Genomic DNA, 25,995 nt, shown 5'->3' with positions numbered 1-25,995 from the left:
ATCCCCAATTCTGACACTTGGCTTTTAATAAAGAAAACTATACCAGAGGTAACAATAAAGCAATACCAATTTACAGATCCCTTACTAGTTCACATAGATTGTGAAATCATTTTCTCTTAGTGTCATGTCTTTTATTTCAAAATACCTAGAATTTTAGCACTATTAGGGTCCGAAATAGCGGTGAGTTAACTTGCTGAAAGTTCGGGTTCGGCATTGTTCGTCCAAACTCGAAAGCTTGACATTTGACTCCTGGCGTCTGGAGAAGTTGGATCCACACCAATCAAAACAGACACCAAACGTTTTTGTTTTTAACGACAGGGACACCTTTTTGTACACCTTACAATACTTACAGAGAATATTGAGGTAAAGTTACAATTTATACAAGGCTTTAGTCTACATGTGCCATGATCAGAATGCAGTCTAAAGAGAACTGTGCAGACTGCCACTTATTATTGTACATGGAGATGCAGAATAAACTGTCCAGTATTAACACCCTGAAGTGAACATCTAAAACCTGAAATTTCTTGAATTACTTTTCATAATTTTTCCTCCTCTTGGGGTAAGAAGAAATCTATACTTCGGCAGCACTACAGCAGGGTCTAGGTCTGTTACAATCATAGACTTTCATGTTTGGCATGTACGCTTACTATTCATTTTCTGCACATATGCGACTATGATGATATGTAAAATACACATTTATCCCTGAAATATACACAATGTAAAAACAAAACAAAAACACATTATAAAACAGTTATATCTTTACTATACATAAAACAGGAGTCAGGGGGGGGGGGGGGAACAGTACTGCGCAACACAGTTTTATAATCAGTCTTTAGGAAACACAAACTTCCGTTGGTTTATTTACTGCAGAAACTTTGCAGTCATCTGGGTTTTCATGACTGACTCCAGTTCTTCTTTTGAAAAAACGCAAACTGAGTCTTAGAAGTTCACTGTCTACCAATGGAGGATTGGAGTAAGTCTGTTTTACAGTACCCTGTAAGAAATAAAAATTTCAAATTTAATGGAAAGTAGTCATTAGGTTTAGGCACTGTTAACCATCTCCATGCCCACAACAATCTTATAACAACTGGTGTGTCGTATGCAAACTCATATGGGCAATGCATAAGTCTGGCAGTCCAATAACTGAACAGGCTACTCCTGGGTTTACTTAGGACCCCAGGTAATATTACAGCATCTCCAGAAGGCTTCAAGTCTTACGCATGGACCATTCTGCTGTACTCCTGCCAAAAGTGAACAGATGTGTTCTGCCCACCACTTCTGGAGTTGGAGATGATGTAGCATGCCCTGACAGAAGTCAATTATGCCTAAACGGGCATAGCTATACATTGGACAGTCTCATTCTACCACACTACTGTCACTATGCAAAGATGACTATTCACAGGTAATTTGCGCATACATGTTTTTAAAGGTTACACTTCATCGCTCAGAAAACACATAGGTGCATTAGTAGAACAGTGTATTGTATTAGAGATCAGCAAATTGTTGGTAAAAATGCAGTAGTGGAACTGGTACCAAATATAACATTTTATATATATATATATATATATATATATATATATATATATATATATATATATATATATATATATATATATATATATATATATTTTTTTTTTTTTTTTTTTTTTTTTTTTTTATATTCCCTAAAAGACCCAAATTACAAAAAAATATATATTTTAAGAGCAAAAAAAAAAAAAAAGGCATTTAAAACAGTAAATGCTAGTGTTGTGTTTTGTCCATCTGCCTCAGAAACAAAAAAAAAATGAAGGGGAGATCAAAAAGTCATACATAAGTTAAAATAAAATTTAATCAATAAAACTCTACATTATCCTGGATCTTGGATTAAAAATAGTTTCTATGCGAATTTGGAATCACTTTAATTGTAGTGATCCAGAGAAGATATTTCAGTAAAATTTGTCCCTTGAACAACAAGCCCTCATATGCTACACTGGCAAAAATAAAGAAAGGTATTTCTCCTGAAAAGCAATGGTAAAAAACTAAGAAAGTTGCTTGATCACTACGGCCTAAAATAGACCTAAATTAAAGGGAACCAATCACGCCGAAAATCCATCTTAAGATAAGGAAACGTGCTGGCACATCACCCAGCACGTTTCCTAAACATCCCCCTGTAACATCCGTGCCCCCCTCCATCAGTCAGTAATCTTACTTTGAAGAAGTCCCGCGCTGTATGTAAATTTCTGGCAAGTAGTCACGGTGGGCGGATTTAGTCAAGGTGGGCAGGATCAGTCACAGGTCCTGGGCGTCTGTAATGGCTGTAATCACGCCCAGAGGGGCGTGCTTGAGGTCTGTCCTCCATCCATGTAACCTGGGGGCTTACGTTTCACATCAGCGGCACGCTGACATCATCCGCACGCAGCGCAGACGTCTTTTGTAGTCCGCGACGTACTGCGCATGCGCGGACTCCGGAAGATGACGGCGCCGCGTGCGGATGATGTCAGCGCGCCGCCGACGTGAAACGCAAGCCCCCAGGTTACATGGATGGAAGGCAGACCTCAAACACGCCCCTCTGGGCGTGATTACAGCCATTACAGACGCCCAGGACCTGTGACTGATCCTGCCCACCTTGACTAAATCCGCCCACCGTGACTACTTGCCAGAAATTTACATACAGCGCGGGACTTCTTCAAAGTAAGATTACTGACTGATGGAGGGGGGCACGGAGGTTACAGGGGGATGTTTAGGAAACGTGCTGGGTGATGTGCCAGCACGTTTCCTTATCTTAAGATGGATTTTCGGCGTGATTGGTTCCCTTTAAGTCTTAAGGAGAAATATAAATATTAGAGATAAGCGAACCAGGTTCGGGTTAGAGTCGATCCGAAGCCGAAAGTTTGGTATTTGATTAGCAGGGGCTGCTGAACTTGGATAAAGCTCTAAGGTTGTCTGGAAAACATGGATACAGCCAATGACTATATCCATGTTTTCCACACAGCCTTAGGGCTTTATCCAACTTCAGCCACCGCTAATCAAATGATGAAAGTTCGGGTTCGGATGGACTCAAGCATGCTCGAGGTTCGCCCATCTCTAATAAATATGTATACGGCAAACACCCCTAGTGGTACATGTAAGCAGATCAAATGGATCTCGATGAACTAGTAACTGGAATGAACCATGGGTATCATCTACTTAGGTAAAGTCACTTAATTTACCCTCTCATTTTGTACAAGTTGTTTGCGAATTGTTAGGTCCCTCCTTGAACACAGAGCCTTACAACATGGTCCAAGATTACTTAGTAAGCCAGCTCGCTCTTGCCTCCGTAACAGTGCAGACATATTCAGCGCTCCCAGCTCGTGTTCAAATAGATGTTCAGCTTCTAGAGAATATGAGCATACATTAGTTAGGAAAAGGAAGGGGGAAACCAAAAGAAATAAGTTCAATGGTTTATATTTTGTGTTATGAATATAATCACTAAACTAAAGGTTTGAGATTAATAGCCAGTACCATTTATGCAGCTCTGCAGCCATAATGATCACCATGCAATCACTGGGCAACCTTTTGAAGCTACTAAAAGATCTGTAATAGACTTTACTTTAAGGAATATCTGCAAAAGGGGACTAACTCACTGAAAATGGCTGTGCGTGTTGCCTAGACAACAGTGATGGACATCAAGACCCTCTACAGATGGACGATTGAATGACAACTTCAAAGAAAACAGTAAGGGAGCAGAAAATACAGCTACCAGAAAAAGCGCATTCTAAGACAAACTTAGGTTGAGAAAACAACTATTTTACTTGACAGAGAATAACATGTTGATGAAAAACTTCACGGGATCAATTAGTTCAGTATTTGATGGGTTTAAATAAAAATTTCTTAAATTATTTAACAATTTAAAAGGACACAATGCAATATTTAAATGGGTCTCAATATATTTTAAGGTTAAATTGCTCATCTCCCATCTTAGACTGTCCATGACTGGGTGTCTTAAAGGAATCACTGCTCCAGTGATTTCCTATGGATGTTGGACTCATCTCTGGTCATTCACATTAAGCGTATGCAATGCACTGGGCAACAATTTCTCAGCGGCGGGACCGGCTTCTGGAACGGGACTTGCAGGAAGGGGTAACTATCCATGTCTCTACCAGGGGGTCCGGTGGGCTCTGCCCTGTGTGCTGGGGTGAAAGGTCTCCTTTAAGCAAGTCCTGTAGCCTCTTGCTTCGCTGTATTTTTAGAAGCAGTGGTGCAGGTTTACTGTAGTGTTGCTTTATTCGATTAAATGGGTCGCTGCAGTAACTTGCATATAGTACAGTGATGCGAGGACAAGCAGCAGTAAAAAAAGAGAAGGCTTCTACGGTTGCTAGAGATGAGCGAATCTGAAGCATGCTCGAGTCCATCCGAACCTGATCTTTTGGCATTTGATTAGCGGTGGCTGCTGAAGTTGGATAAAGCCCTAAGGCTATATGGAAAACATGGATATAGTCATTGGCTGTATCCATGTTTTCCAGACAACCTTAAGAGCTTTATCCAACTTTAGCAGTCACCGCTAATCAAATGATGAACGGATGGACTCGAGGATGCTCGAGGTTCGCTCATCTCTAGTGCTTGCACTAGTACTGTGAACATCAGGGCAGAGTCTCTAACCCATGTTAATCCAATATTTGTAACATATATTGGGGACAGACAATTTTCTAGAGCTGGATAACTCTCTTCACATAGAAATTGCAGTTTATAACAAGAATCCGCTATTATTTTGGAAAATTTGTCTGAAGGCAAGCGAGAAGCACCAAGACTGACAATAAGACACAGTAATACCACAGTAATTACAGCAACGTTGCATTTCAGATGGCAAAGTAAAAATTCGCTATGTTGATTTTTAATAATGCCCTCTGACACTAATAATGCCCTCTGACACTAGGCAATAAGAGCTAACATATCTATAAAAGCAAGCCAAAAGTCTACAGAGTGGACAGCATTTAAGGAGGGTTATGTATTAAAAAAAAAAATATATATATATATAGAAACCTACCATTAGGCTTTTCTATTGCTTGTTGGCATGTGTCTTTAACCTTGCTGAAGAGATCTGGTCCTGCTAATCGTTTAGAAATGCCAACATGTAGCAAAACAGCAGCAGGTGTGAATTTTAGCAAAGCAGCGCCAGATTCCCGCGGCTCCTTCATCTGCTTGGGCATCAAACTAGACCAGTCCACATCAATTACATCCAGAGGATCTACCAAAAGGCAAACAAAGAAATAAGAGGACTGCCCATAGTAGGCCAAATTATACAAATAAAGAATATAATTTAAAATTGTAGATTTCCTCATGATTTTATAAAGTGTGATTCCAGGGAATTTTTCTATAGTGGCTTACCAGAAGAGATCCTACCAGCAGTACATTCGCTTTAAGATTTTCAAACGGATAGAATGGCGCTGGCACAGGGAAGCTGATACCACAATCCTTTTTTTTGAACCTCGTCCCAGATCCCGCATAGGGCGCAGTTCTATTCCTGGGCACTGGCCGGGAGGAAAACACTGAAGGTGGGCAGGCCCACCCCTAGTGGTAGGAAACCCCCGCCCCTCTATGACGCAGCTCCATTCAATCAATGGCCATATGAACTGGCATTTGACACAATTGCCAAAATACCCAAACACCAAACAATGGGGCCAATTTAGACGGCATAATATAATGTAAAATTCCACACTGAAATATGTGTTCGAGTTGAATGTGAATCCTGAATCATTCAAACTTGAACATGACTAACACAGCTTAAAGCGGCACTATCAGCAGGTTCGGGCCATTGAACCTGCTGATATGAGCCAGCCGCTATTTACCTCAGGATTCTTGGGCTGTCCTTCTTACTCTTGTGGGGTCCGGTATACTGGTGTTTTCTGCTAATTCCCGATATGCTAATTAGCGAGTTCAGAGCATTTAGGGGGTGTTCCCCATGCTCCCGTAGCACCCACCTAGCCTGCCCCCTCCCGGCCCACCCACTATGCATATTCATATATGCATAGCTATTCCGCTTGTTATGGCGCATGTGCAGGAAGCAGCCCGTAACAAGAGGCCTGGCTATAAATATATCAATATGCATAGTGGGCGGGCCGGGAGGGGGCAGGCTAGGCGGGCCAAGCGGGTGCTACGGGAGCATGGGGAACACCCGAAATGCTCTGAACCCGCTAATTAGCATATCGGGAATTAGCAGAGAACACCAGTATACCGGACCCCACAGGAATAAGAAGGACAGCCCGGGAATCTTGAGGTAAATAGCTGCTGGCTAATATCAGCAGGTTCACTGGCCCGAACCTGCTGATTGTGCCGCTTTAAGTCTAAAAGCAGATATTACTTTGTTCTTAGCTCTGGATAAAGGTCCATACAATTTTCCATTTTACTGTCTGCATTTTAAATTGATTGTGAAATCTTGCAGTTTTCCTTCTCACCACTACGCCTAAAACGTCTTCGCTAAGACCCTGTCGGATCGGCGTTCTATGCATAGAGTCTGCTCTCGGGCAGGCTCTATGCATAGATCGCCAATAACACTGGTCTATGCTATGCTATAGCAAAGTATATATCAGTATATGCAACCTATTGATCGCATGTTTTAAAGTGAAAAAAGTGGCTAAAAGTATTACAAAAAAAAAACAACAAAAAACAAACACTTAACCCCCCCCCCTAAACCTATTAAACTATTACAGAATTACTGATTTTTTTAAATTATATAAAATCTGAAAAAATTTTAAATAAAAATCAACCAGCACTGTAGGTGGAAAAATAAAAGCGATATGGCTCTTAGAAGGCGGGGAGGAACATTGCATTAATTTGACCCAGACATCACAGCATCAATGGGCTCGGTCTTGAAGGGGTTATCCAGCGCTACAAAAACATGGCCATTTTCTTCCAGAGACACCACCACTCTTGTCTCCAGCTTGGACGGGGTTTTGCTGTTCAATTCCATTAAGGTGAAAGGAGCTTAATTTCAAACCGCACCTGAACTGGAAACAAGAGTCGTGTTGTCTCTGAAAGAAAGTGGCCATGTTTATTGCAATGACCTCTATAAAATTTAGATTTGTGGGAACATTACAAAAATTATTGTGTAGGTTTACATAACTTTTAATTGTTTAGATGACTTTGTCTTTTTATATGCTTAGCTATAGCTGAGACACTCAAGTGATCAACTCCCTTTGGTTATCAGATTTTAACAGAATGCAGCCAGCTATTCGGTAACTATGCCCTTACCAGACACATTTTCATCATCATGCTGGTCTTCCTTCTTTTCCGCATCATCAGCTAGAATTTCCTCCAGCTCTCCATCACTGATGGGTTCATACTCTTCTCCAACTACAGAATCCCCAGACTCATCATCATCAAGCTTGGAATACGGTTCTTCTGCACCTACAGAGAAATGAAACCCATCCTGCTGAAAAGTCTTCAGGAAAACTGGAATTTACCACAAGATACACATTACAAAAGTTTAAGTAAAATAAGCTAAACACATACAACCACATTTTTGGTGCCCAACGTGCTATTCCTGCATCAATACAATAAAAATACATTTTAGAAAATGCAGAAATTTTTAAGATCAAAAAGATGAAAATGACAATGTAGATGTCCATAACCTAAAATGAGGGGAAGTGCTGCAGAATATCTAACAGGCCAAGGAGTACCACCAAATTACAAAGTATTAACGCATACCACCAGCTCTATGACAAAAAAAAGCAAAAATAGATGATCAACCAGTAGCAAATGGTTAACTGATATTGAATGTGTATGTGTTTGGATCCTTTGTCATGGATCTGGTTATTGTTTTTTCATTCATTCAGACACTCAAACACAACATGGATGACTGTGCATCCAGGTATATTTTCCTAAACAATGTCATTTTAGAACACTTTAAACCTTTGCTTGAGCAGGACACCATTGTGATGGCTGATAAGGCAATACCTAGCAAACTGAATTACACTTTTAGGCCACGTTTAAACCAGGGCTGTGGAGTCGGTAAGCCGCAGCTCCGACTCAGACTCCTGAATTTTATCAGGACCGACTCAGACTCCTGCTCCTTCATAAATGGCCAGTCAGATACCAAGGGAGTGATTTATCACACTGGCTTGGCAGCTTCTCCCTAATGTCCTACATGATCCTGGGGCGATTTCTGAAGGAATAAAGGAATACTGTATATAAAGCAGATTTTCCTGTGTGTGCAGGGGATGCAGCCAGTCTCCAGCCTCCATGTCCTGAACTGCTCACAACTAGACTAGATGGAGCAGGTGGTCTTTTCCTGCTGACAATCTTCTATGCTTCTAACTAATATTCACCATACACACTGCTAATGCCAGATACCTGTAATATAGAGGTCAGCCATAGTGATATACAGGGGGTCACATATAGTGATATAGAGAGGGGTCACACAAAGTGATATAGAGAGGGGTCACGCAATAGCACACACACACACACACAGCATGCTGTAGCCATAGCATACACACACACCCACACAGCCTGCTGCAGCCATAGCGCACACACAGACAGCTTGCTGCAGCCATAGTGCACACCACACACACAGCCTGCTGCAGCCAGTGTGCACGCACACACAGCTTGCTACAGCCATAGCACACATACACACAGCCTGCTGCAGCCATAGAACACTGAAGAAAACCACACAATCTTCTCCCAGAGAGAAAACACCACACTGAGGACAGAGGTTACTGCTACACTACTTATGTCTTCTCCTCCTCCTCTATATTACACAGGATATCTTCATATTACACTGCTGCTCATATACAGTCATCCAGCATCCAGGAAGAGAACAGCACAGATCTCCCCCCACACAATGGACTCTTCCAGCTCAGAAACAAACTGCCAAATAGTGACCAACAACTTTTCCCCGACCACCCTTATCTAATAGGGCCAGCGTCCTATTACTGATATATTCCCCGACCACTCTTATGTAATAGGGCCAGTGTCCTATTAGAATGTTGCTCATAATATCTATTCATGAGCAAAACTTGTAAAATTCATATCAAAATTCAATTCTACATTTTTTAAAGATTTTTTTCAAAGATTTTTTTTTTTAAAGCTGGAGTCGGAGTCTGTACATTTTTTTCCAACTCCAGCAAAAGCTAGCTCCAACTCCGACTCCAGCCAAAACTAGCTCCGACTCAGTCACAGAACGGCCACTGCCTGATGTTCACCTACCTTCATGTTAATTGGAATGCGGGCACTTTTGGGTGTGTCCATGCTCCAATTAACCAAAGAACACAATGTAAAGTACGGCCATGAGCCATACTTTACATTGTGTGCATGGGCTATTTTGTGCGGCCGCTGCTAAAAGAAAAGCGACCCCACAAAATAGACACTGTTGTTCCATAGAAAATAATGTAAAAGGGGTTATCCAGCGCTACAAAACATGGCCACTTTTGTCCCACTCTTGTCTCCAGTTCAGGTGTGGTTTGCAATTACCCTCCATTTACTTCAATTGAACAGAGTTTATAACCCCACCCAATCTGGAGACAAGAGTGGTGCAAAAGTGGCCATGTTTTTGTAGCACTGGATAACCCCTTTAACCTACACTGTCAATAGTGGCCAGTGTTGCAATCTGCAACAAAGGCCATTACTTATTGAAAATATACATAGTGTAAACATGGCCTTATAAATCAAAGGGCAACTAACGCAGACACCGCTCACTTCGAGATAAGGGCAATTGGTGGCCACACAAATGCTCTGCATTTAGTTACTGGTGGCTGAATAAGTTGGATGCAGCCCTAAGGTTGCCTGGAAAACATGGATAAAACCATAGGCTGTATCCATGTTTTCCAGGATTCCCTAGGACTGCATCTGGCTTCTTCAGTCACTGGTAATCAAATGCCGAGCCTTTGGGTAAATAAGAGCATGCTTAAGGATCGCCCTTCTGCACTCACTTCTATTACTCCCATATGGCAAACACAACCTTTACACTTAAACATACCATCCAAACTCTCAGCTTTTTCTGCTTTGCGACTACTGACAAGATCCTGAAGGTTTTCTGTTTCTTTTTCTACTTTCTCCATAATAGAAGTGTTCCGACTTGTGGACTCATAACTTTTGTCAGGATCTCTTTCCTTTATGTCACCACGTTTCTGATCTACCAAAGGGGGGACATCAAGAAGTCGGACTCTCTCTTTCTCTGAATTTTCGGGAAGTAATTTCTCTCTGTCTCTTTCAAAGTCTCTCCTCCGGTCTCTTTCTCGTAGTCGTTCTCGCTCTCTATTTCTTGGCCAGTCTTTATCAGTTTCTCTTTCCCAGTCTCTCTGTCTCATATCTCGCCTGTCACGGTCTCTTTCTTTTTCTCGATCTCTGTCCCGATCATGGTCATATTTCTCTCTTTCAGGTGCTCTCTCTCGACTGTCAAATGACCCGGACCTCGAATGAACTTGACGGTCAGATTCCGGAGAACTTCTTCTTGAACTGTGACTTCTAGAGTCCCTGCAATCTGAAGACAAGGGAAACTTGGTAAGTACATCACTGAAAAAGAGTTGGATAACAACATGTATAAAGCAGTGTTCACATGGTACTTTTTTGTTACCTCTTGAAGGTCATTGGGGAAAAAATACAAATTGCATACATTTTATTGTGATTAACTGCAATTTTGCAATGTTTTTATTTCTTATATTTACCAAAAGAAACAGATAACTAAACAGATTAAGGCATAATTATAATTCATTTCTACCACCTAACCATTTCTGCAGAAAGCATATAATTGTAAAATGTGCAAAGCGCTCCCTAGTGGCCTAGTCAATAACTACACACCTGTATGCCGTGTTGAGATGTGTGGCTGCATGCCGACTGGGTGTCCTGTATGTGGAATGCACAGATTAGAGCTTCACAGATGAATAATGGACATATGCAATATTTAATACTCTAACAAGATATTTCTTTATAAAAATATTCCGATTTTCAGCAAAGCAAGATCATTAGGTATGGGTCTAATCACTCTTGCTTATAGTAACTGAAAAAAGCTAAAAGGTTTCTCAAATTGTAGTGTAAGATCACCACATTAACAAAGCAACACCAACACATTGGTGTGAATACGGCCACGAATTTATTCTTTAGACACAGAGCGGAGCCCTTTATGGAAGTGAAAAATAAAAAAAAGAGGGGATACTTACCTTGTTCCTCTCTCCATCTTGACGCAGTAGACAGAAGCAGGCACACAGGCATACTTAAGTGAGTGACGTCCCATTTCTCTGCCTACATACTGCATTAACTAAACAAGTTTTCCCCAATCTGATGCTTTCCAGCTGTTGCAAAACTAACTTCCCTTTATGCTCTGAAATTACTTAATAGTAGTTTTGCCACAGCTGGACAGTCACAGATTTGAAAATACTACATTAGACTACTGGTCAATAAAAGCAGCTTATATGACCCACAAAAGGAAGTAGTAAAGAAAGCAGACTACCCCATGTTTGCAACCATTAACTGTTCGTACAATCTTTTTTAAAAAAAATCATACATTTCCTCCATTTATAAAATGGACTAAAACTGTTGAATAATAATAATAATAAAAAAAGTGCATTTGATGAGGTCAAAATATAGCTGCCCAACACACAAACAGTACCTGATGAAGTGCTACGGCTAGGCTCTCCCCTTTTCAGCTGATCAATTCTGGATTTGCGCTCTCCAGAAGGCTCAATGCTTCTGTTTCGTTCTCGATCTCTAGAACCGCCATGCAGCAGCCTTCTTCTAACAGCCTGGTCTTCCCCGCCACGGTGGACGGAATCAATAGATGGAGAACGTAAACGGCTTGATGTACGACTCTGATTACTAGATATACTACTGCTGCGTTTCTGGTCAGTAAGCTTACGAACTGGGGGTTCATCTATGCAAGAAGGTCGCTGCTCTTCTTTATCAGGTTTCACTTTGGCAGGTTTTTTGATGGGTTCTTCTGTAATTTTTTCAGGCAGTAAAGGTTCTGTTCTTTCAGGAACATCTTCATCAGACCAGTCACTGAATGTAGAATCCTTTGATGGGGGTACCTCAGCAGCTATGGAGTCTGTTGCCACCTCTGGAATTTCCTCCTTAGTAACTGCTGGGACTGTGACTGCTGCAGCCATGACTGGAGGAGTCCTAGGTCCTTTTTTCTTCTTAACATGCTGGATAGCTTCTTCATCAGAAATATCGGATTCTCCCTTCTTCCGCTTTTTCTCCACATTTTTCTTCTTCTGATTTTTCTTAGGTGAAAATACTTTAGCTTCTTCTGGTGGTAATTCCGTGACAGTTTTCTCAACTGCTGCTTCTTCCTCTTTCTTTTTCTTTGCAATTTTCTTCAGGGTTTTCTTCTTGGTTTTGTCTTCATGTAGTTTGTCGGGAACTTCTCTTTCATCTGTTTTATGCTGTATAGTGCTCTCTGTCTCTTTTGTTTTTGAGCTTTCAGCCTCTATTAAGTGGTCCCTCTGTTTTTCAGTAGTAGATATGCGTTCTTTAGTCTCTACCTCCTCATAACGCCTGGATACTTCTTTCCTTTCAGGTTTACGTTCTTCCTCCTTCCAACGAGAGGGCTTTTCTTCCGTAATAAGAGCAGGACTAAGAGGACGTGTGTCCTGGGGTCTGACAACTTGACTCAGAAGCCGATGCTTCTCATCTATAAACAGATAAAAAAAAAATATGAAGTGCAATAAAATGTAATCATTAGAGATGAGCGAACCGGGTTCGAGTCCATCCGAACCTGAACTTTCGGCATTTGATTAGCGGGGGCTGCTGAACTTGGATAAAGCTCTAAGTTTGTCTGGAAAACATGGATACAGCCAATGACTATATCCATGTTTCCCACATAGCCTTAGGGCTTTATCCAACTTCAGCAGCCACCGCTAATCAAATGCCGAAAGTTCAGGTTCGGATGGACTCGAGCATGCTCGAGGTTCGCTCATCTCTAGTAATCATGTATTTAATGAAAAAGTATTGACCAGATGTAAAGTATATTTTAATTAAAAGCTGGCTACTATTTTTAAACATGATATTGCTGATAATACAGCACTGTTATTTGGGTACTGTGCTAATAAAGCTCACCCCTCAGGTCCATTTAGGGGCTGTGGAAGCAAAATGACACAATGGCCCAGATTGTTTAATCTGTGTGAAATAAACATTGGTGTAATTTGCCCATGGTTTTTAATCACAGCTTAGCTTTTATTTTACCAGTGCTTGTTAGAATATTAAAGCAGAGTTGTAAATGGTCAGAGTTGTAATGTGGACAAATTACACCAGTATTTTTCACAGACTGAAAAATCTGGAGCGTTGTGTAATTTTGCTTCCACAGCTCCTAAACATATCTATGCGATGCCATGATAACAGAAAACACAATGTAGGCTTATCCGAGAAAGTCACTTGTGTGCCAAAGATGGACTTGGCATAGCAGTCTTACAAGCATAAACATTCTGTAAAAATAAACTGTTTAGAAAAAAAATAATTTATATAAAAAAAGTATACTGCTTTTACTTCCATAATTGGACATTCAGCTCATGAACATCTATTGACGTTTACAGTCATAACATTAAAAAAAAATTCCCAAAAGAAAAGAGCCATGTATAACATGCCTGAAGGCACAAATGATAAATGACCTCTCTATAGATTATAGCTGCTGGCTTATACACAGATTTCTTACTTCCATGGACTAATTCATTATGGTACCATCAAGGCTGTTGGTATTACGTACTGAAAAACATTATTGAAATAACATTGCAGAGACTATTAATTCTTACTCTTTTCATCAGCACTGTTATAGGCATCACTGTCTGGGGAATGCTCTCTACGACGCTTCGGGGACTGACGCGGGCTTGGACTGTTTTCATTTCTATGTCGCTTCCTGTAGGTAAGAGAAAAAATACATAAAGATTCCCAAGGTATAAATACTAGCCTGTATAAATCTGCAATAAATACACTCAAAATCTACAAGCAGCCAAATATATAATAATGTTGGGTGGATTCTGCTTTTTTAATGGGCATTTAAAGTGTAATATTCGAATATGTAATGTCACAGCTGAGTGCTGCCTCTGCCTGGAATTGTGTATGTATTAAGAAAGTTCATAGATTTTGTTTGGTAAACTTTCTCTGAATCTATATAACCCTCCGAGCAGAAATGGCACTCGAACCCCAACCATCAAAACGTCTGATATTTCTCTGCTTATTAGTTATATCCCCACCCCCTGCACTGATCTGTATCTCTGGCTGCTAATGCTGATCTTAAAAGAGCAGAAGCAGACTGCCTGCTGTCTATAGAAGTCTATGGAGAGGAGAGGGTCCAGTGAGAAAGCAGAATTTTTTTCCTGTTAACATATATGCTCCACACTACAAAATTCTGCCTGTATGTGCGTATTCCTTACATTTCATAGGGATATATTAGTCCATTTTTCATCAAGGGACCATTATGCTTTTCCAGCTTCCTTGCAGTTATTTTATTTTTCATTGGGGCACCATTTATCAGTAAAGGGAATTGGCAGGACACATGTATAAGAATCAGTAATTCATTGTACGTCAACAAACATTAGTATAGCAACAAACAGCCTATTCTACATATGGCTGCCACATATTACTAATATAATATCACCTATACCTTACTGATCAATGAGTATATATAGCAATATGGGGTACAGTTTTGCTTCTCTGTTTACAATAATCTTAAGAGAATGAAAGTGGCCATCTAACTGAGGCAGTCAATGCATTAAATAAGGTAAAGGAATCTCAGAATCACAGCAAAGTCTCTTAAAACAAGTATAATAGCTGTGCAAAAAATCCACTATTACCTCTAATGGGTCTGTGGAAAAAGAGTGAATGTGTTGGGTTCTGTATAGGGTTATTCTTTTAAGGCCATACACAGGGTTAATATAATTACATTGAGTATACTACCCTATCTTATGATGAGTATGTGTTGTCAACAATTTATGAAGGCCTTCAGATTTTGTCATTCAGTAATAGTTATTCCTGGACACTTTTTTTTTAAACAATACACTTACCTTTACTTGTCTTCCACCACCACCATTCCCAGAGCTCCACTGTCTAACATAAGGAACTGTCTGCTCAGCCAATCAGTGTCCACACCTCACGGACCGACTAGACAATTCCCTGTACCAGCCTAGTGCTATGTAGCATAACAGTAGCTGCGCGAGAATGGTAGTGGGGGTGCAAGAAAGGGAACTTTTTTCTTGTTTTTCCACCTGAGTGCAAGTATAAAAAATGCTCCACAGAATACACCCTTTTCTGTGATTAGCTATCTGTGTAATACATAGACTTGCCAGACTCTCTAGGCGTTGCACTCTTCAAATCTAAAAGAACGTCCCTAAACCAGAATTCCCATATATGATATCGAAAAAAAAAAAAGTTAATTAGGTAAGTTTCTTTAAAAGGCAAAAAAAAAAAAAAAAGGTTTAAAGGGGTGTTCCCCTGAAAATTATTTTTGCATTAATACGTTGCCCACCCATAGCTTTCCAATATAAAGTTATTATGGATTTTGCAGAGTTTTGCTGTTATCTAGATGCATTCACCCCCACCGAATGCATAGAATCATCAAATCCCAGTCCAACCCGACACGCTCCCTGCTCCTGGCCCCCACCCTCCGTGTCAAGATCACATGTCCTCCCTCTCTTCAATGGGCAGGGTTAGCGCTTCTAACCCAGTCCACTGAAGTGAGGGAGGACACTGACAGCTGCTGTTGCTGAGCACTGTCTCCCTCTCTGACAGCAGAGTGTAACCCCTCTCCCCCGCAGGTCACCCCACTGTGTACCCCCCCTCGCCCTGGAGCTCATCTGCCCCACACCCTGTATCCCCCCACGCGGAGCTCCTGTTAGTGCAGCCCCCCCCCCCCAGCGTGATAGTTTCCCATCTTGATTATAGACCATCTTTCAGAAAAAGTTGTAACTCAGGAACCGCAGCAGCTAGAAAGATGGGAGACTGCTCAAAATACTCAGGGGGACATGGTGAGTAAGACCAGCTAGGTTTGGGAGCATTTCATTTTTTTTTTAGCTCTTGGGGGGAATACCCCTTTAAAGTTGATTTGTTTCTTGGTAGTTTGCCATAAAACTCACTTTGCTTTTCTATCATCATGTAGCTCTTTCCTTTCATCTCGGACTTCATCCTTTTTGTCTCTGCGATCTTCTCTTCCTTTATCTTTTTCTTCCCAATCTCTAGGGCGTTCTCTTTCTCTGTCCCTGCCTCGTTCGCGGTCCCTTTCCCTTTCATGGTTCCTTTCACGTTCTCGCTCTCGTTCCCTTTCACGCTCTCGCTCTCTCTCCCGCTCTTCTCGCTCTCTTTCCCTTTCTCTCTCTCTTTCCCGCTCTCGCTCCCTTTCTTTTTCTCTCTCCCGCTCACGAGCCCTCTCCCTTTCGGACTCCCGCTCCTTTTCTCGCTCTCTTTCACGGTCCCTTTCACGCTCTCTTTCGCGTTCACGGTCCCTAGCCCTGTCATCCCTCCTATCATCTGATCGGTCTACTCTACGCTCATCTCTTCTATCTTCTCGATCATCATCATTTCTTCCCCGGTGTTGTGCTGGGGATGTCTGCCTTTGATCTGAAATAAGAGAAAAAAATGAATCAACTTATTTTATTTACAACTACGAGCAAAACTTGTTATAAAGTTGCACCCAATCAGATATCTAAGGAAAAGCAGTTAAAAAAAAAAATCACAAGGCATACTTTAAGTGCCTAGAGATCCAAAGATCTTTGGGGGGGGGGGGGGATAAATAAAAGGGTGTAAATAAACACCTGGTGTAAACTGGCCACAGCAACCAATCACAGCTCCTCCTATATTTTACCAGAGCTGAAGATTGAGCGGTGATTGGTTGCTGTGGGCAGTTTACACCCTTCCATAAATCTCCCCCTTTATGTTAGGCTATGTTGAAGATTTAGCTCTACATACACCTGGAAAAATTGGACTTCTATATAGCATCAAAGTTGTTGTGCACTGGATCCAGGCTCCACCCAGATAAAAATGGAGTTTACAAACTAAACTAATACAATAAAAGAATGGCAAAATGCAATATATCAAAAACAAAGTATAGTGAGAAACTTTAGGTTCCATGGCTGGACACCACCAGGTTGGCAAGAAACAACTTGCTCTGCGGCCACATGTTCAACATTTTAGCACTGAGTATCTCTACCTCCTGATGCCTATTTGCTTCTGTATAGTCCATTGTACAGACAGCACATGATGATACAACATGTATAAGCCATGTTCTTATGTTGTATTGCATGTATGTAAGATCATGAGGATTGTTTGTATGTTTTTCCTTTTAAAAAAAAAAAAAAGTGTGTCTCATTTAGAACAATATTGAGGTCAGGTACAGACGAAGAGAGCCACTAAATAGCTTCTCCCCTGACATGAGAATGTTCCGAACACATGCAACATCACCTGCAACTTTTCAAGAAAGGTTGCCAATGCATATTGTATCACATTACTAACAGGCCTAAAGACTTGGACCTAGTGGCTATGTTCGTTCCATTTTCTGAATGTTCATTTTGTGGGAAAGAGCATGTCAACAATGCTATGTAGAGAACACTACAGAATAAAGAACATTGGTACACTTACCTCTCTCTCGCTCACGTCGTTCTCTGTCCCCATGTCTACGATCAAATGAAGAATCTCTCCCCTGTTCACGGTTGTCATATCTCTCACGTTCCGTATAACTGCTCCTTGAATCCCAGTTTTCATGATAACTGCTGCTGCTGTGGCTATCCACCTGAGAACTTCTATTTCCACGACCCCCTATTTAAATAATAAGAAAAATTATTATTATAAATATAAAGCACATCAGCTTAAGTGGAAAAGGAACAGTGTATCCGTCTGGCACCTGTTTGTCTAGAAATCAATGTAAAGCCCAAATTAAACTAAAACTGCCCCATAGTAGGGAACATTTGGGCTAATTGAAGAGAAAAAACTATCCAGAGTGAAAACAAAAGAAAATCATTAGAAGTTACTAGGCTGTGAGGGAATAAACAGTAAATCTTAATATATGTTGGTGACAAAGCAGATGCTGGGCCAGGCACTGTGGGGAACGGGGGAGGAGAGCATTACATACAATATAAACCCACCTCCAGCCACTTGCAAAAAAAAATGTCCCAAACAATCCCTTTAGAGAAATTACCTTTTTCAGGGGGGTCTGCAGCACGTCCTCGAGCTCGACCATTACGATCATTCCTGGCCTCGCTTCTAGATTCATTACGAGTGTCATTCCTAGAATCATTTCTTGTTTCAGATCTTGAAGATTCATCCCTCCCATGACTTCTCCTGTAGCTGCGTTCATCATACTGATCATCTTTCCGGTGGGACTCACGGTTGTCTCGCTCCCTATAATCATGAGTGTCACGTGCAGAGCGAGACTCCTTCTGCTCTCTGTTTTCTTTAGTGTCTCTATAATCACGGGAATCTCTGGCCTCACGGCCCTCCCTGGTGTCCCTGGTCTCTCTCCTGTCACGGTTATCTCTAATGTCTCTACGATCACGACCGTCACGAGATTCTCTTTCATCTCGGTGGTCTCTAGAGCCACTTGGCTCCCGATCATCTCGTTCTCTTTCCTTATCCTTTCTTCCTCTACTATCTAAATAACAAGTAATGCAAAAAAAGCTGGTTAGTTGTACAAGCACAAGGTGACAATATCAGATGCAGAACATTAAAAGCTACTATCACACTTCCTTGATAAACCATTACAATCTTTAAACCTAAATGTAATATGTCAAGGTAACACCTCTCTCAAAACTTTTCTTTTTCCTTCCTCAAATGCACTGAAATGACTCTCAGAAGGACTATTGATAACTAAATGTAAAAAAAAGGGTAAGAAGTGTGGAAAACAAAATGTTTCTCATATAAAGCCTGGATATCGCACACATACCATCCCTCCTGTCTCTACGCCTGTCTTGAGAAGCAGATGCTCTTTCCCTTTCGTGCCTTCCTTTCTCTCTCACTGGAGATCGATGTTTTGATGGACTCCTCCTCCTCTGTGGTGATGAGGTATGGGTAGCATATGGAGACGATGATGAGCGTCTGGCAGATGGAGAAGAGGCTCTTTGATAGTGAGGAGATAGAGACCTCCTACGACGGGGAGAGGGAGAGTGTCTCTGAACAGAAGATCCTGACTGTGAAGACGGGGAGCGGTGTCTTGAGGATACAGAAGAATGACGACGTGCAGGGGAAATAGACCTGCAGAAACAGAGGTAAAATTCATATTCACATGATGAAAATCTAGGCATGGACAACACAATGAGATTACTACAATAATTTCACACTTCAGAAGAGAAATCTTAAGTTAAAAAAAAAAAAAAATCAATTTGTACCTGCGGGAAGGAGAGATTGCATGTTTGTGAGAAGATGACTTCACAGGTGTTGGTGAAGATGTATGTCTTCTCCTTGAAGGAACAGGCGAATACTCTCTTGAATGGGAAGAATTGCTGCGAGAGCGCTCAGCTGGACTTGGTGACCGTTTCAGTCTGTGAGATCCCTCAGATAGATCCCTGCTTAGAAAACAGAACACAAAAATACTGCTCAGAAAAGAAAATTTATTAGGGAGAATCTATTGCACAATTTTTTCACAAATTGCTGTTACAATGTGTGGCACATTGCCAGAGCTGCACAGTGGCAGATTTATTAAGGAGTTGATGACTCCTAACAAATCTAGAGAATGAAGGCAACAGAGTGTTTACTTAAGACAAGATTAGAACAATCTGGCTTATCAGGAGTTATATAAGATCTTCCTAGGAAGAAGATGTAAACAGTAAATGTTTCTCTGTCAGTTAAGACTTTTTCCAGTAGGTCCTTAAGCAACCACAAATATCCAGGTGATGAGTAGCTTCCAGACTGTGCACCCATGCAAGTCATTCAAAAGACTGAGAAATACTGACCTCTGCCTATCTTTTTTGTCTCTGTGCTTTTCGACCTCTCTCCCCCTTTCCTTTACATCTTTTACTCTTTCTTCAATACGCTCCTTCACTTTATGTTTGTCTTTGTGCTTCTTTGAGAGTGAAATCTCTTCTTGGGAAGGTGGTGGAGGACTCGGCGTCCGAGGTCCTTTCTTCTTGCTTTGTGCTACTTTGGAATGTCTGTAACAAAAAAAAAAAAAAAGATAAGTTAACTAAGAAAATCATTCATGGCAGAAAGTATTTTAAGTGTTATAATCTTAAAATAGGAGCAAACAATGCCAGTTTATTATTCTAGAAAAGGTTGCAGAAAAGGTAAACCGTTGAAACACCACCATGGTGGATAAGCATTTTTCCTTTCCTAGTGTCACCTAGGGCACAGTAAACTTCATTCATACACTTAAAAAAAAAATTACAAGGGTGTTTCTAAATTATTCCCAAAGGACCAGAGAGGGCCTTTCACTAACCTCACTGGTAGTTCAGAAGGAGGCGGTGATGCTGCTGCTGCTGCCACCACCTTCTTTTCTTTCTTACTTGTTGGATTGCCAGATTTTGGACTTGACTTCCGTTTTGGAGACTTACTGGATTTTCTTGGTGAAGGAGACATTTTGGCAATAACTTCCGGTGAAATCTACAAAATACAAATGATGACACTTTCATGTTAAAAATCTCATAAACAATCGATTACCGTACATGATTACAATTATGTGAAACCCTTTTTGTGTCAGGTTAAAATTACATATTGTTAGGATCAGGTTGATTAAAAAAAAATATATATATATATATATTTATTCAAAATCATGACCTGTATTTTAAAAGATATTATGCATATTTTGCCACTTGGGTAGATGCTAGAAAACATAGATCATCCATCCTCCTCCTCATCCTCATGTAGGGCTGAGCAATATGGCCAAAAATAAAATCTCGATTTTTAAAATTTTTGGGACGATTCTCGATTTAAATCGCGATATATATATTTTTTTTGCTAAATAAACAAAACATTTTTCTCTTTGCAGTGTCAGATACTATTTTAGGGTGCGTTCACACATACAGGATCCACAGCAGATCTGATGGTGCAGATTTGGTGCTCCGTTAAGTTATTTAGATAAATTCTGCTGTGGATCCGCTGCGATACGGTACGTGTAAAGCTACCCTTAAAGAGGACCTGTCACCCCCGGTGACGGGGTGACAGGCTCCCGACCCCCCATTAGAGCACCCTATACTCACCTGATCCCGCCGGGTCCCGCTTCTGGAGATGGTCGGGTCACGGAGATCTCAGCCGCTGCAGCCCGGCGCGCGCACACTCCTCAGATGAGTCCAACACTCAGAGAATGACGGAGCGCTGGACTCTCCTGTCATTCTCTATGTGTGTTGGACTCATCTGAGGAGCGCGCGCGCGCGCGCCGGGCTTCGGGTGCCGATATCTCCGTGACCCGACCATCTCCAGAAGCGGGACCCGGCGGGATTAGATGAGTATAGGGTGCTCTAACGGGGGGTCAGGTTCCCTTAAATGATGTTTCAGACAACTATATTACTTCCCACTGTACCAGTACTCCCCCTGTGCCCCCATGTAGAAGACAAGCCCCCTCTGTGCCCGACATCGGTAGGTTTGCCAAATATGTGCCACTATGTGACTTCATATAGTATAGGAGATCTTCTTTATGCCTCCATCTAGGTAGGAAGTTGTAGTGGAGGTATAGCGGATAAGAGTTGTAGTAGTACAGGTACAGATGAGGGGTGGTGTAGTAGTACATGAATAGATGTGGGGTGTAGTAGTGGTAATACAGGTATAGATGAGGGCTGTAGTAGTGGTAATACAGGTATAGATGAGGGCTGTAGTAGTGGTAATACAGGTATAGATGAAGTGCATAGTAGTACAGGTACAGAGGAGGTGCGTAGTAGTAGTAGTACAGGTATAGATGAAGTGCGAAGTAGTAGTACAGGTATAGATGAGAAGCATAGTAGTAGTAGTAGTAGACCTACAGGTATACATGAGGTGCATAGTAGTAATAGTACAGGTATACATGAGGCACATAGTAGTAATAGTACAGGTATGGATGATGTGTATAGTAGTAATAGTACAGGTATGGATGATGTGTATAGTAGTAATAGTACAGGTATAGATGAGAGGTGTAGTAGTGGTAGTACAGGAATAGATGAGGGCTGTAGAAGTACAGGAATAGATGAGGGCTGTAGTAGTAGTAGTACAGGAATAGATGAGGGCTGTAGTAGTAGTAGTAGTAGTACAGGAATAGATGAGGAATGTAGTAGTACAGGAACAGATGAGAGGCAGGGGCATAGCTAGGAGTCATAGGGCCCCATGAAACCTTGAAAACGTGGTGACTGAGGCAGACTGGGGGGGGGGGCATGGAGCAGACGAGGGGGGAGCATGAGGCAGGAGGGCACATACCCGGTATGCCCTCCTCCCCCTCTGCCCGAGCGCACGCAACTCCTCCGTCTCACCCCCGGCTCATGTGCTCCCCGGTCTCTGAAGGGGGCCACAAAATCGGGTGACAGCCTCCCTGTGGTTACTGCAGCTGTACAGCAGGATCAGGAGGAGCAGTACAGACCCCCGGTCCCACTGTACAGCTCCAGAACCCACAGTGTTACTATCACCAGATCCTGCAGTCACTGCGGCCTCCTCCAGAGAGGCCATGTGCGGCCGGGAGGGGAGAGTGAGTATTAGTCCCACTATGGGGGCAGGTCAGCAGCGGGGACAAAGGACGCTGCTGGGCGCTCTCCCTCCTCATGCTCTCTTGCAGTTCCTGGTGGTCGCCACCAACACGCTACCCTCTCGGCCGGCAGCTCTCCCATATGCACATTTATTTTATTTTTTTTTAATCGATTTTCAAAAACAAAAAAAATCTAATCGATTCTCAAATTCTGGGCGAATTAATCAAATTAATTCAATTAATTGCCCAGCCCTATAATCAAACATGGATGTGCAATACACAGTTCAGGATTTATATTTGCCACTGATGCCGAAAGGTGAATACTACTTCAAGCCAAACTTTTTTATGCTATTAAGTAATTTCAAGTGTCTCGGCCCTGTTATTTTCACACTGGATTTTGAGGATAATTTTGGTACCAAAAACACAAGCAGAGCCCAGCAACAGAAAGCAAGAAGAAGAAACTCTAAAAAAGTTATTTAATTAGAGGTAACTCCATTCAAAATGCAACCACCAGGGTGATCGGCTGAACCCACGAGATCCGTTCCCATCACCCCAGACTAACAACTCATTTCACCAGCGAAACTGCAGCCCTCCCCCTTGCAGTAAGTATGGGTGATGCTCCTACAGTTCTGAGTCATAATCCCTCTATGCACAGGGGGTGTCTCCATGAGACAACCTCTTTAGTTTGGGAATACGTTAAGAAAACAAAGAACACTGTTTATCAGGGAAGGAGACGAAAACACAGTGCCCACGATTTCCCTGAATTCCCTATACTCTTACCTCTTTTTTTATTACAATCTCTTCACGTTTTTCCATATTTTCCTGTTCCAATTTCATTAATTCACGCTGTATCTTCTGACGTTTCATCTCCAAAGACAATTCGTGGTCATAGTCATAATTAACATCACCGTTTTCTGAATCTTTGATAGAAATAAGAAGAACGGGGCACTTTATTTTATAATTTATTAAAGAAAGAACTGAAGTTATCTTTTAGAAAAATGGGGGTGGGGGTATTTATCATTTGCAGCGTTTATGACACATCTTTAAGGAGGTGTCTATTTGACGGATTGCTTACGTGCCACAAATTTATTACATCATCACATTTAATACAACTTGCACTAACATTTGAGCCATTTCACACTTATAAATCTTGCATAAATGCTAGGATATTCTTAAAAGCGAGAAACCTGTGGAAAACGTCTGAGCAACCAAGAGACTTGCACCTAAATTTGCACATCTGACCATGATCGGAGAGCTCTAATAAATTCTCCCTGATATCCATTATAAAGAAACCCACTGGTGCTGTGTCCCCCAATAAGAGGCACAAAAAAGGGATTGTCTTATCAGAGTTGTGCTATCACCTGGCAGCCATTTAGTCTCTCTCACTTCTGGCTCAAACATAAGTGTCTATAGATAAAGTACAAAGCTAATACACTTATAAGACACAGGGATAGGGTTGTTCTTTTGAGAGAACTCCTCTAATGAACTATGGGGGTTATATAGATGGACAGAAATGAAGTAGCAACATTATCAGGTAGACCAACATACGCCATCAAGAGAAAAATCTCACACACAAATTTTAGCATCTTCAGCAGAAAGCAGCTGAGAACTGGGGGAAGCAGACTGAATAGATAGCAACAAGTATGGAAGGAATTGTTAGTCTCACCATGGGCAGCAGCATATCAAAAGTTATGTTTGAGCTGAATATTCCTTTAACAAGGAAGAGGAGATATCTCTTAACAATCTCCCCTTCCCCATGTTGTCCCTCCCCCCCGGACTGTGGATCCTGAAGTGTGATATAGTATACTGTATGGCTGCCATCTTGGGACGATCACTTCATCTTCAGGAGGCCGGCCTGACTGCTCCGGCCCCCCTCCAGCCCATTATCAGCTGCTCAGCCAGGATTGGCTGAGCATAAAAGGCGGCGCCTGGGGCTTCTGTTATGCTCAGCCAATCGCAGCTGAGCAGCTGATGATGCACTGGAGGGGGGGGGTCAGCATGAGGGAGGGCTGGAGCAGTAAGACCGGCCTCGTAAAGCGGCACTATTAGCAGATTCTTTTCAGAGAACCTGCTGATATGCTGCAGTAGCTGTGTATCTCCGTAGTACATAGCCATTTGTTTAACCCCTGTCCTCCCCCGCATTGTTTGCAAACCGCTAAATGCTCTTATGCAAATTACTAGCATAAGAGCATTAAGGGTGTTGCTTAGGGCTGGAGAGCATCGCCAGGGGAAAGTCGCGCTGACATTATCCACGAGAATTCCTCAGTATGAACTCACCCTAAGACAGACTTTATACTAACCAAAAAACAAAAAAAATCCAACAGCGCCTGCGGGATCCGGGGGGGCCCGTTAGGGTCTGGTCCTGTGACAACGGGGTTGCAGGGCTATTCCGTGGCCCCCCTTCTCTGCTTGCGCACGTTTTGCGGGGATTGTGGTTACTGACCGGCACAGTGATGTTTTTTGGTTAGGGACTCATGTGTATCAGAAGACCTGCACGTGGTACATGAGGCAATATGGTTTGGCCAAATTATATACTAACTCCTGATATTGGTTTTAAATGTAGCTGAATAAGCTTTCGTGTCAGCCATGGGTGCGATGAGCAGCCATTTCTGTCTTTTTGGCTTGTGCATATAGTAATTCTGAACCTGCTGTGCCCCCATATAGTAATTATGCGCCTGCTGTGCCCCCATATAGTAATTATGCGCCTGCTGTGCCTCCATATAGTAATAATGCCTCCTGCTGTGCCCTCCATATAGTAATAACGTCACCTGCTGTGCCCTCGATATAGTAATAATGCCTCCTGCTGTGCCCTCCATATAGTAATAACGTCACCTGCTGTGCCCTCGATATAGTAATAATGTCCCCTGCTGTGCCCCCATATAGTAATTATGTGCCTGCTGTGCCCCCATATAGTAATTATGCGCCTGCTGTGCCCCCATATAGTAATTATGTGCCTGCTGTGCCTTCAAATAGTAATAAGATAATCCGATAAATGACCAGAAGTAGAAAAAGCAGGATGCACGCAGGTAGGCTCACAATCCTTGGTATGAGCACTATCAACTTCAGAAAAAGAGGTTCCCACAGCATCCACGGTGAAAAAGGTGTGTTTTATTCACACATCAGGGTACAGAACATGCAACATTTCGGCCAACTGCTTCCCTGCGCAGCCGCCTTGTATAGATTCATAACTGCATAGTGAGCAGGACGGGAGGGGGCGGCTGGGCGGGGCACGGCAATACTCTCCGGCCCCAAACAACGCCCTAAATGTTCTTTTGCTAGTAATTTGTAAAATCACTAAATGCTACTGTGGCATATCAGCAGGTTCTCTGGAAAGAACCTGCTGACAGTGCCACTAAGTGATCGTGCCAAGATGACGGCTGGGGTCGAACGTGAGTATACTGTATCACTCTACCGGGTCCACGGTCCGGGGGGGGAGGAGGACATGGGGAAGGGGGCAAATCACTTAAATAACACACATTAGAATGTTGTAT

General features: G+C 42.0%; 1 protein-coding gene across 6 annotated transcripts in view; it reads right to left on the bottom strand.

Annotated features, from left to right (window-relative positions):
* Positions 1-677: 677 nt before the first annotated feature.
* ZC3H13 (zinc finger CCCH-type containing 13) overlaps positions 678-25,995 on the bottom strand; it is a 42,388-nt gene continuing 17,070 nt past the window's right edge. For 3 of the 6 annotated variants that reach the window (XM_069970516.1, XM_069970521.1, XM_069970520.1), the window contains 16 exons: positions 23,285-23,424; positions 20,300-20,463; positions 19,818-20,015; positions 19,254-19,433; positions 18,812-19,119; positions 18,068-18,520; positions 17,512-17,688; positions 16,014-16,494; positions 13,695-13,798; positions 11,558-12,580; positions 10,750-10,794; positions 9,929-10,432; positions 7,207-7,362; positions 5,003-5,203; positions 3,189-3,352; positions 678-994 (listed from right to left, as the gene is read on the bottom strand). In XM_069970516.1, the coding sequence (XP_069826617.1) occupies positions 833-994; positions 3,189-3,352; positions 5,003-5,203; positions 7,207-7,362; positions 9,929-10,432; positions 10,750-10,794; positions 11,558-12,580; positions 13,695-13,798; positions 16,014-16,494; positions 17,512-17,688; positions 18,068-18,520; positions 18,812-19,119; positions 19,254-19,433; positions 19,818-20,015; positions 20,300-20,463; positions 23,285-23,424 (4,460 nt within the window). In that variant the 3' untranslated portion in view covers positions 678-832. The remainder of the gene's footprint in view (positions 995-3,188; positions 3,353-5,002; positions 5,204-7,206; positions 7,363-9,928; positions 10,433-10,749; positions 10,795-11,557; positions 12,581-13,694; positions 13,799-16,013; positions 16,495-17,511; positions 17,689-18,067; positions 18,521-18,811; positions 19,120-19,253; positions 19,434-19,817; positions 20,016-20,299; positions 20,464-23,284; positions 23,425-25,995) is intronic. The other 3 variants (XM_069970518.1, XM_069970519.1, XM_069970522.1) reach the window with 3 other exon arrangements.

This window comes from Dendropsophus ebraccatus, chromosome 5 (genome assembly GCF_027789765.1).
Source record: "Dendropsophus ebraccatus isolate aDenEbr1 chromosome 5, aDenEbr1.pat, whole genome shotgun sequence".
Lineage (NCBI taxonomy): Eukaryota > Metazoa > Chordata > Amphibia > Anura > Hylidae > Dendropsophus > Dendropsophus ebraccatus.
This window is presented reverse-complemented; position numbering and strand designations above follow the sequence as displayed.